At 59.9% G+C, this 10,261-nt stretch overlaps 2 protein-coding genes across 3 annotated transcripts in view; one reads left to right on the forward strand and one right to left on the reverse strand.

Moving 5' to 3' along the window:
* Stab1 (stabilin 1) overlaps positions 1 to 1,901 on the forward strand; it is a 26,104-nt gene extending 24,203 nt beyond the window's left edge. For both annotated transcript variants that reach the window (XM_005387326.2, XM_005387327.2), the window contains exons 61-69: positions 34 to 167; positions 252 to 405; positions 486 to 595; positions 688 to 807; positions 890 to 1,039; positions 1,113 to 1,217; positions 1,291 to 1,437; positions 1,512 to 1,625; positions 1,698 to 1,901. In XM_005387326.2, coding sequence (XP_005387383.1) covers positions 34 to 167; positions 252 to 405; positions 486 to 595; positions 688 to 807; positions 890 to 1,039; positions 1,113 to 1,217; positions 1,291 to 1,437; positions 1,512 to 1,625; positions 1,698 to 1,754 — 1,091 coding nt within the window. In that variant the 3' untranslated portion in view covers positions 1,755 to 1,901. The remainder of the gene's footprint in view (positions 1 to 33; positions 168 to 251; positions 406 to 485; positions 596 to 687; positions 808 to 889; positions 1,040 to 1,112; positions 1,218 to 1,290; positions 1,438 to 1,511; positions 1,626 to 1,697) is intronic.
* Positions 1,781 to 10,261, reverse strand: Nt5dc2 (5'-nucleotidase domain containing 2; the record flags this gene model as incomplete). The annotated part of the gene is given in 14 exon segments (XM_005387325.2): positions 1,781 to 2,137; positions 2,215 to 2,279; positions 2,353 to 2,493; positions 2,568 to 2,654; positions 4,224 to 4,305; positions 4,514 to 4,615; positions 4,706 to 4,808; positions 4,888 to 4,948; positions 5,052 to 5,180; positions 5,379 to 5,472; positions 5,554 to 5,609; positions 5,914 to 5,988; positions 6,160 to 6,344; positions 10,197 to 10,261. Coding segments are annotated over 14 exon segments (1,507 nt in total), but the record flags the coding sequence as incomplete, so codon positions are not given.

Consider the following 10,261-nt stretch of genomic DNA (forward strand, 5'->3'; position numbering starts at 1 on the left):
GCCAGCTCACCGTGCTTCCCTTTTCTCCTGCAGAAAAGTGGGCCGGTGTCTTCCACCTCCAGGCCACCAGTGGCCCTTACGGCCTGAACTTCTCAGAGGCTGAGGCAGCGTGTGAGGCCCAAGGTGGTGGCCTCGCTTCATTCTCTCAGCTGTTTGCTGCCCGGCAGGTGCGTGAGCTCAGGAGTTACAGCCAAGCCTCTGGGGGCCTCTGAGTTGGGCCTTGGGTCTCAGCATCCCTCCTGCTCTTGCAGCTGGGCTTCCACCTCTGCCACATGGGCTGGCTGGCCAATGGTTCTGCTGCCCACCCTGCACCAGACTGTGGTGATGGTCAGGTGGATGTGGTCAGCCCTGGCACCCGAAGGAACCTCTCGGAGCGCTGGGATGCCTACTGCTACCGTGTCCAAGGTGCGTCCATCACAGCAAGCCCATGCCTACTCCGCCCCTTCCTGCCGACCCACTGAGTCATTGGCCTGCCTTTCCTGCAGATGTAGCTTGCCGATGTCGGGATGGCTTTGTGGGTGATGGGATCGGCACGTGTAATGGGAAGCTGCTTGACGTACTGGCTGCCACTGCCAACTTCTCCACCTTTTATGGGGTGTGTGGGGAGCCAGCCTCAGGGGTGGGGTGTGGGTGCCTGGATGCCCGGTGAAGGAACCTGCCCACAGCCCCGTCTTCTCATCCTCCCAGATGCTGCTGGAGTATGCCAATGCCACCAAGCGAGGCCTGGACTTCCTGGATTTCCTGGATGATGAGCTCACCTACAAGACACTCTTCGTCCCTGTCAATGAAGCCTTTGTGGATAACATGGTACCGGTGGGGGGATGGGCACAGCAGGTCCCTAGTCCGCTCCCTCCGCCTGGCCCAACCTAGCAGGCCTTTCTCTACCCAGACCCTGAGCGGCCCAGACCTTGAGCTACATGCTTCCAACACCACCTTCCTGAGCACAAATGCCAGCCGGGGGACCTTGCTTCCTGCCCACTCAGGTCTCAGCCTTGTCATCAGTGATGTGGGCTCTGACAACAGTTCTTCGGCCCCTGCGGTGAGTCCGGCTGCTGCCCCGCCCTGCTGGTCCTGGTCCTCACCTGCAGGGCCTGACTCTTCTCTCCCTGCAGGCTCCAGGGACAGTCGTGGTTGGGCGTGTCGTTGTGTGGAACATCATTGCCTTCAATGGCATCATCCATGCTCTGGCCAGCCCCCTCTTGACACCTCCACAGGCTGTGAGTCTGGGGAAGGGGAAGACGGAGCTGTACGGGGCTTTGGCCAGGTCTGTGATGCTCTCCTTGTTCGCAGGGGGCGGTTATGGCGCCCGAGCGCCTGCCTGTAGCAGCGAGTGTGGGGGCTGTGGTAGCCACCGGGGCACTGCTTTGTCTGCTGGCAGGAGCCCTCTATCTCCGAGTCCGAGGCAAGCCCACCGGGTTCGGCTTCTCCACCTTCCAGGTACGGCTGGCGAGACAGGGGCGGTGGCTGGGGTCACGCCTTCAATCCTACATGAGGCCTGTCATCCCTCTTAGGCGGAGGATGATGCTGACGACGACTTCGCCCCCTGGCAAGAAGGGAGCCCAACCCTCGTCTCTGTCCCCAACCCTGTTTTTGGCAGCCACGATGCCTTTTGTGAGCCCTTTGATGTGAGTGCGGGGGGTGTGGAAGGGGGCCCAGGGCCCTGTCTGGCGGTGCTGCAACCGGCCTCCCTCTCCCAGGACTCACTCCTGGAGGACGAGTTCCCGGACACTCAGAGGATCCTTGCTGTCAAGTGACGGTCTGAGGTCAAAGCAGAGCCGAGTGGGAAGCAACCACTTTTATTGCTTATCTGGACAGATGCCCAGTGTGGACGGGGCAGGAGGGAGTGGGGGTCTGTCCTGGACAATAAAGGTACCCTCAGCGGATATGGGCCATGTCGCCAAGGAAGGGTGTCTTCATGCAGCCCGTGCAGAGCTGGTCCATCCAGAGGGGTGCCTCGTGCTGCAGAGGTGTGCGGCGTGGGTAGAAGGTGAAGTCCACGCGGTAGTTGAGCAGGCAGCTGAGGGAGGCCATGTAGAGGTCGGAGAAGCGCACGAGGCGCCTAGAGAAGTAGGTGGGGTTGTGGAAGGTGCGGAAGATGCTCCCGAACTGAGCATTGAACAGGGCCTTGGTGATGTACCTGGGGAGGGAGAAGGGGCGCTTGAGGCGGACGCAGGAGGGCCGGGAAGGACTCCTCCCCGGGCTGCCCCCGCGCACCTCAGCTCCTGCCGCTCCTTCATCCAGGCAGCCAGCACCTGTTGGGACTCTGCGTCCTGATAGGTCTGCAGTGGGAGGAGACAGTGTTGGCTCGTGTGCCCAGGGCCTGCAGCCCTTCCCCCCGACCACGGCCCACACCTGCATGCGCTCGAGCAGCCCGGTCAGCGCCTGCTGCCAGGTGAGCGAGTGCATGTACTGCTCCGTGTTGATGATGCGGATCTCGCGCTCCAGCTCGGGGATGATGGCGCCCGTGCGCCAGCCGTGCCGCAGCATGAGATCCTGGCAGGAGAGTGGGGTCAGCGACACCTGGGTAGCTCCCCCGCAGCCCCGCGGCCTAGCCCTGTCCCCCTCACCGCTAGGTCACTGTAGAGGTGGTCTCCGAAGTAGAGCACTCGGGGACCGCGCCACTCTGTCAGCCGCAGGAAGTCGAACAGGTTTCCCTGGGGAACGGAGAGGCTGCTGAGTCAACTCTGCTCCCACGGGCTGCCAGCACCAGCCCCCCAGATCCTGCCGGATGCTGGGCTGCCCTTTCCCGCGGCCTGGCTGTGCCGCAGTCCTTACCACTCACCCTCCCACTTGAGAAGCGGGTGTCTCCCTGCTGCAGGGTGGGCTCCTGTAGGCCCGGTGCAGTGCCCTAATCCTCAAGGGCCTCACCCCTGCTCCAGGCTAGATGTTAAGTCCCTGTTTCTGAGAAACAAACCATAGGGAAGGCCCCACGCTCTAAAGCAAAGAGCCCTGAAATCCTTATTGGCTGCCTCAGCCCAGAGGGATCCAGGACACCAATGGCAGGGCTCACTGGCCGGGCTGTGGGCTTTTCCTGCTCCAAAGCCAGAGAAACAAACACTCAGCCAGGCCCAAATATAACTGGAAAGGTCAGGGGGCACAGGGGCCAGGGCCAGAAGTGCAGCAGCCCTGCTCAGACACAGGAGCAGGGACGTACACTCTGTGAAGCATAATTCAGAGGTGTCTGCCCCCCGCCTCGGAGGGATGGGAACAGCTGGGACAGACGATTGTAGAAGAACTTAGAAGTGAGAAGCAGGGAGACCCACTGAAGGCTGTGACCCCGGGACCAAGGGAGGACCTTAAGGGGCAGCAGATGGAGAGAGGGCAGAGAATGACAGGGACTTAGGGCGAGGCTCCTGAGAAGCAGGCAGGATCCAACACACACAGTGCAAAGAAACTCCAGAATGTAGGATTAGGAGCCGCCTGGCAGCTGCAGAGGAAGCAGTTCACATTCCTGCAAAGGCGCCTGCTTCCCTCCACCACGGGCAGGTGCCAAGACTAGGGAGCCGAGGGGACAGCATGTGCCGAGGGGCTGTGGGGAGCAGGGGTGCAGCAGGGCAGGACGCTGAGGGGTGCGAGTGCTGCCTCTAGGCCAGGCCTGAGCACCTCGACACTGCGCCCTGGGCCAACTGCTGGCTTCCTGCAGCACCAAGGCCTCTGAAATCTCTACCCCCGAGACGCCCGGCTCAGCCAGGATTTCCACATTCCAGTCAAGGCCAACTGCCTTAATCAGCTCCTGCTCACGGCCACCCAACGGTTCAGCTCAGCCCCTGTATCTTCCTAACGAGGCAGGAAGAGCATCTCCGCGGGGCTTTCAGGAAGTGTCCCCATAGCCTGGCTCGAGAACCCTCAACTGGGTCTGCCCACAGCAGTGCCATTCACTGGGTACTCAGAGGGCACAGGACATTCCAAGGGCTTTATGTAACCATTCAAGGAGAGCACCAGCTGCTTTCGAGATAGGGCGACTGGGTCAGGCTCCCTGTGCTACTGTGTGGGGCCGGACTGAAACTCAGGCAGCATGACCGGAAGCCAAGCACCCTCTCCCCATGACTCAGCCCTCCCAGACCTGCTCCCCACACCTCTGCCGTGGTGACCGGCAGTCACTGCCACTGGCTCTAGCCCCGCAGTGTGAGGCTGGCCAGGACTCTGGGAGCTGCGATGCCTCCTCAGAGGCTGTGGATACACAGGCCGCCCTGCCAGGTGCGCTCTTCCCAGACAGCCCTCACCTGCCGATAGATCTTGCCCTTTTCCAGGCGAGTGATCCGGTCCCAGTGGAGTGAACCCTTCTCATCAAGTTTTCGGAAAGGCCTGGGGTGAGAGTTGAGGGCTTGATCTCGTTTGTGCCTCCTCCATCTCTGCAGTCCCACCCACCCAATGTGCGCCACTAGCAAGGTCACATTCTCACCCCAAACACATAGTGACAGGCAAAGGCCAGTCTGGCCCGGTGCCTCAAGTCCCCTCACTAGGGCTGGGGCCTCCACTTCCTCCACCCCACTGCCCGCTTCCAGGACCATACTTGCGCCGGTCAGTGAAAAAGCTGGGTTTGTCTGCTTGGACAATAACCACGTCAAAGAGTTGGCGCCAGTCGGGACCCACCATGTGCCGCATGCCCTTGTCCCTGTGAAGACGTAACACAGGCTGCAGGTAGTCTGGCCACCGGGCCGGGGCTGCAGTCCCGCCCCTCCCTCCACAGTGGGGCCGGACTCACACAAAGCTGAAAGGACTGTTAGTGATGAGGAACAGCTGTTTCCCATGGGACACCAGGCGGCTCAGAACTGCGAATGTTTCGTCCCCTCTCAGGATATACTTCTCTGAGGGGGAACATGGTCTATGAGGGCCGGCCCTTCTCCCACTCACGCAGGCCAAGGAAGGGCTGCTGTCCACTCTTACCCATGTCTCGCTCAATCCACTGGTACATGAGGCCTTTCACATGCACATCTCGAATGGCGTCCTGGAAGACGGGAGGACAATAAGGGCTCAGCAGGGTCCAAGAAGGGCCTGCCTTGTCATGGCTGGCCTTCGCGCCAGCTAAGAGGCAGTCCCAGAATCCCTACCGTCACATCTTTGTAGAGGTGTGCTTGGTCAAACTCCAGGCCGTGGCCCAGGAAGTGGTCCACCACGCAGGACAGCAGTGCCATCTCCGGCAGAGAGAAGATGTCCATGAACTGCTTGATGGAGGGGCCCTGAGGAGAGGGCCATGTCTCAGCCATCCCTCTGACCCCACCACCCCAGCTCTGGGGACTAACAGCTCCAATCTGCCCTGGGACACTGTCAAGAGAGCTCGGTATTGGCTCAGGGCTGGCCACTGCCTTGCGGGGAGCCAGCATCCACGGTGAGGTCATGAATATGTGGCCCTTCGGGGAGCAGGGTGAAGGGTATACCTTGCCGTAGAAGCCGCTCATCTGGTAGAGTGGGATGTGCTGGGTGCCTCCATACAGGTCGATCACCTCCTCATCGGGCACGGGTTGGAGGCCCCTGATCGGGGGCACAGACACCATCATTCCAAGCCAGGCAGGGTGGTGGCTGGGGCGGGACCAAGGCAGAGTCAGCACTCACCTGTAGGCTGTCCCCAGCTGCACATAATGGAAGGCATCGATCTTCATCAGCAGGCTCTGGGGGCACCCGGAGGCAAGCCGGCAGTGAGGAGGTAGCTTTTACCACCGAGCAGTAGAGGGTTCTCCACCTCACTCACGTTCCTAAGCCCTAACTAGCTGCCCTGGGCCAGCCACTTCCAGCGCCCGTGCCAAAGCCTCTGCTGGAGGGTCCCAAGGGGATCAGGTGCAAATCAAGAGGAAGTTACAGCTTTGAGATCAAGAGGGTGGACAGATGAGACCTTCCTTAGGGGAAAGGGAGGCCTAGGAAGTCCGTGTACATGTCCAGCTAGGAGGGCCCAGGAGGCCACACCTAGCCACTCACCTTCTGAATGTCATAGTGGAGGCCACGGATAGCAAAGCTGGGGTTGTAGTCATACTTGCGAATTCCCTCTGGGTACTATTGAGCAAAAAGGACCAGGCCTAAGCCAGCAGCACTGCCAGTCCTGCTGGCTGGGCGGCCACCTTGGGGGGTTGATCCAGTCCCTGCCCAGGGGACCGAGGGAGTCCCATGAATTAGCCTGCGGCTTAGGTCAAGCCGGGCCCCACTGGCTTCCAGGGCTCGCCTCACCTTGTAGTGTTCAATCAGGATGTCCCGGGCAGCACTGAAGATCTCAGGGTGCAGGGCATCTGCATACTGCGCCAGCGTGTAGTCATAGTCAAAGCCGTAGACCTCGACATCACGCAGGCTGATCTCATTGTTGGCGTAGATGGCTGCTGGGTTGAGGAGGCTGCAGACCTCAGGGGGCAGAAGATCTAGCGGAAGGAGATGTGGTATGACGGAGATAAAGATCACAGCAGTGCTACCCTGGGCACTTTGTGGGTACCTACCCCAGTGAGCTTCATAAAACACCCCAAGATGGTGACTCCTAGCCTGGTGCTGCAGTTGATAAAACTGAGGCTCAGAGAGAAGGCACTTGCCAGGGGCCCATGGGCCAAGCCCATGGCTGGAGCTCGTCCTCCTCCTGCAGCCATCAGGCTCTCACGGAGCCCCATCAGACACACGACTGTGGTGGAACCCCGGCAACACCCCCAGGCAGGCAGCCCCTCAACTCCTCAAATGGCTGAAGAACAGCTGCTCTTGGGACAGTCTACAGCACACATCCTGCCCCTTCCTCAGAACCAGTTCAGGAGCACCACTGTCGGTCCCTCTCTTGGCTGCCCACTGGCCATATCTATCACCTCCTTTAAGGGTAGCACGTAGGGACTGAGGAATCTGTGACGGGGCTGAGCCGATGCGTGCAGCCTTTCCACCTTGCCCAGAGCTGGGGTTAGGGCTCAGAGACATTAGCGAGGTGGGAACCCCCTCTGCTGCTCAGCCTGCCAACTCTGAACGCCTGCCACAGCCCAGGGAGCACGGTCTCTCTAATCGGATTTCAGCTGCCTGCCAGCCCACATAATGACATTTCCTGGCTTTAGCCAGGGAACATTGCTAATTACGACAGTCAGGACGTGTGAAGCCAGGTTCTAGGCCATTACCTGAGCTGCTCCCTTCGGGGATGCGGTTATGGCCACCCAAGGCCCCAGGTGCTCCCAAGGAGCTGAAGCTGGTTCTTAGGCCCATAGCAGGGAGCTGAGCGGGGCAGTGTCCTGAGTAAGCTCTGGGGTCTCAAGCTCTCTGGCCTGTTTCCCCAGCTGCACAATGGGGGGAGGCAGATGCAGAAAACACTTTGGGGTCAGCCAGGGTAGATCAGCACCCGCCTCCCATGGCTGTGACTTCAGGAATGTGTTACCTCAGCCTCGGGCCTGTTCCTTGTTTCTGAAGGGGGAATAAAAACTGCACCAACCTGTTCTGTACCCAGGGATGTGCCTCTCGAGCCCATGAACTCCCTGTCCTCAGTTTCTCTGAGGTGCAGACAGGAGAGGAGGTAGGACTAGATGTGTAGGGCACTGCCCTGATGAGGCCCCAGGTCCAAGAATCTAGGGACTCCACTCAGCCACCAGTCCAAGTCACAAAGCAGAAGTTCCAGACCTCCCCGCCCCCGCCACATGCCCGGCATCTGCAGTTTTTAAGAGGTGACATCCCACTGATGCGCTCCCACCTCTAGAGCATTCACCTCGGAGGCCCCTGTGGAGCACAGGGATCCACCCCTACCCTCTTCCTTCGGAGTCAAGTGCAGGGTGTGGGTGTGAGAACAGGTGTGGCGGGTTTCTCTGGTGGCCCTTGGCCAGCGCAGCGCAGCAGCTGCTCTGCAGATCCACGAATGCAATGAAGCACTTCACCAGGTTGTGCATGACACAGGCAGCTGCAGTCCTCCGGGGGTGGGTTCTGAGATGCCTGCCTTTCACTTATTGTCACTAGGACCCTGGGCCTCAGCTGCCCACCTAGCTGCGCCTTGCCTCCCCCATCTTCTCAGGCACCAACTTGTCTATGACGCTTGGTGCAGTGTTCATAGCTCCCCAGAGTAAGAGGTGTCTCCTTGTTTGGCTAAATCCAGGCCTGTGCCCTGGCCCATGATTTTTTTTTTTTTTTGTCTTTTTTTGAGACAGGGTCTCGCTATGCAGTTCAGGCTGGCCTCACACTCGCAACAATCCTCCTGCCTCAGCCTCCTGAGTGCTGGGATTACAGGTGTGCGCCCCAATGCCCAGCCCACGATGTTCACATCGGGCGGACAATTCTCCTAGGGACAAAGCAGGATGAAGAATCAGCCTACAAGCCCTGGCCTCTTCACCCATTTCCACACTGAGAACACTGTAGCTGAGGTAGCAGGGTCCCACTCCTTCCTCAGGGCTGTGGTGGCTGGTATGTAGGGCCAGGACAGGATGTGCCCTAACCCAGCACTGGCCTGCTACCTGTATGGTTCATTGCCCCGCCCCTACCCTCCTTTCCCCTCTCAGCCCCCACTTCCCTCATCTGCCCAGGCTCCAGGTTCTGAGGCCAACTTCTTCCTTGCAACCATGAAACCCTTGCGGGTGCCTGAGGGGTTCATCTTGTTCAATCCTCACTCAAGGGAGTTGAGGTAATCACACTTATTCCTCCGCATTCCAGAGAAAGAAACTGGAGTTCAGGCAGGTGAAGTCAGTTGCTCCAAACCGCTGAGGGGCAGCAACGGAGTTGAGATGTGCATTCAGGTTACCCATCTGCCTTAATCTCTTCTTCATCAGTCTAGCCACACAGGTGGGGCAGGAAGCCGCGGTCCTGCTGCACTGTTCTCCAGGTGTGCAAGTACAGGGCTGGCCGGGAGCAGCGAAGTTTCGCCCACAGGCATCAGACTAAGGTATACCTCAATACTAAGAAAACTCAATGAGCTGGGGAGGACCAGGCCACAGAGGCACACAGTTGGCTCATGCTGGCTTATCAGGGGACAGGACCTTGCACAACAAGAGGAACTTACACACAGGGTCTGAAGATGCAGGCAGGCCCCAGAGGGAATGCCCAGATCTCCCTTTCTCTGCTTGTCATACCTCTAAGGAGGCTTCTCAAGACATGCAGTCTTCTCCAGGTACAGGACAAAGACTTATACAACACCCAGGCCTGCCTCTCCAGAGAGGAACTCAACCCAGGACTCCAAGGGCTTCAGAACAACAATCCTCCCAGGCCCTAACTACTTTGTTTTCAGCTTGTGGAGAGAGATGTGTTTTAGTTACCCTCTTGGTCTTCCCACAGCAGGAATCTTCCAGACAGGGCTACTTTGTTAAGACAATGAAAGCTACCTCGACCCTGCGGGTTCCTCCAGAAGCTTCTCTATCCCTTGCTGGCCTGCTTCTTCACAAGTCATCACAAGCCTGTGATACAGGCCCCAGGCTGTTTTATGCTTGGGGATACTGAGGGCCCAAAAGGGTAACACTCGCTGAGGGCCACCTAGCTGGGCAGTGATAGGGCCACAGCCCAAACCACAACTGTGTGGAGCAGGGACGGGGCCTCATTAGTCCCACCCAGCCGGTGGAGGGCCGGTCCAACACTGAGCTCTGGGGACTCACTAACTGGCCCAGCCTGCCCTGCGAGGGGACTCGGGCCTCATCAGCTCATTTTGAGGCCGGGGGTGGGGCGATGTGAAGTAAGTGTGCTTATGCAGCCCTGACTAAGGGTACAGCAGCTCTTAAGGATTTTAGGGGACTGGGATGAGTTGGCGTTTCCCCAACGCTTTTGCAGCCCTTGCTGAACGTGCCCGACCTCCAGGGCGAAACCAAGAGGTGCCTGAAAAGCCCGGTAGCTGTCAGCTTAGGTTCGGGCCGTCGCCCAGAGCCCGTTCGGGCAAGCGTGGCTCCTGGGCTTTGTGCACAGCACTCCCACCCTAAAGCGCGACCGAGAACAAGAGGTTGCGTGCGTTTCCGCTGCGGCCCACTCTAGGCAGGACCCCAGAGGGAGCCGGCGGGGGGCGCGCACTCCCGAGCCCCTCCAAGCTCCCGCAGAGCAAGCTGTGAAACACACCCCCGCCCGCCCCCGGACGTCAGGGCGCTCTGCGGACAATCGGGACACCCCGAAGCTCCCGGGACAATCGCTGAGGCTTCTGAAAAGCTGCCCCGTCCTCCTGGCTCCCGAGCCCTGGCGAGCCCCCGAAGAGCCGCGCCTAGGACGGCTTCCGAGCGACGTCCCCGCACTTCGACCGTCCGCCCGCCTTGCGGGACACGCACCCCCCGGCGCTCGGCCCACCCCGGCTCACCCACCGTGCACCAGTTTCCGCATGTCCTGGTAACGAGCCCACAAGTGCGCGCCGGGGTCGGCGCCGCCA

The sequence above is a fragment of the Chinchilla lanigera genome, unplaced genomic scaffold, assembly GCF_000276665.1.
Source record: "Chinchilla lanigera isolate Chin_1 unplaced genomic scaffold, ChiLan1.0 scaffold00029, whole genome shotgun sequence".
Classification (NCBI taxonomy): domain Eukaryota; kingdom Metazoa; phylum Chordata; class Mammalia; order Rodentia; family Chinchillidae; genus Chinchilla; species Chinchilla lanigera.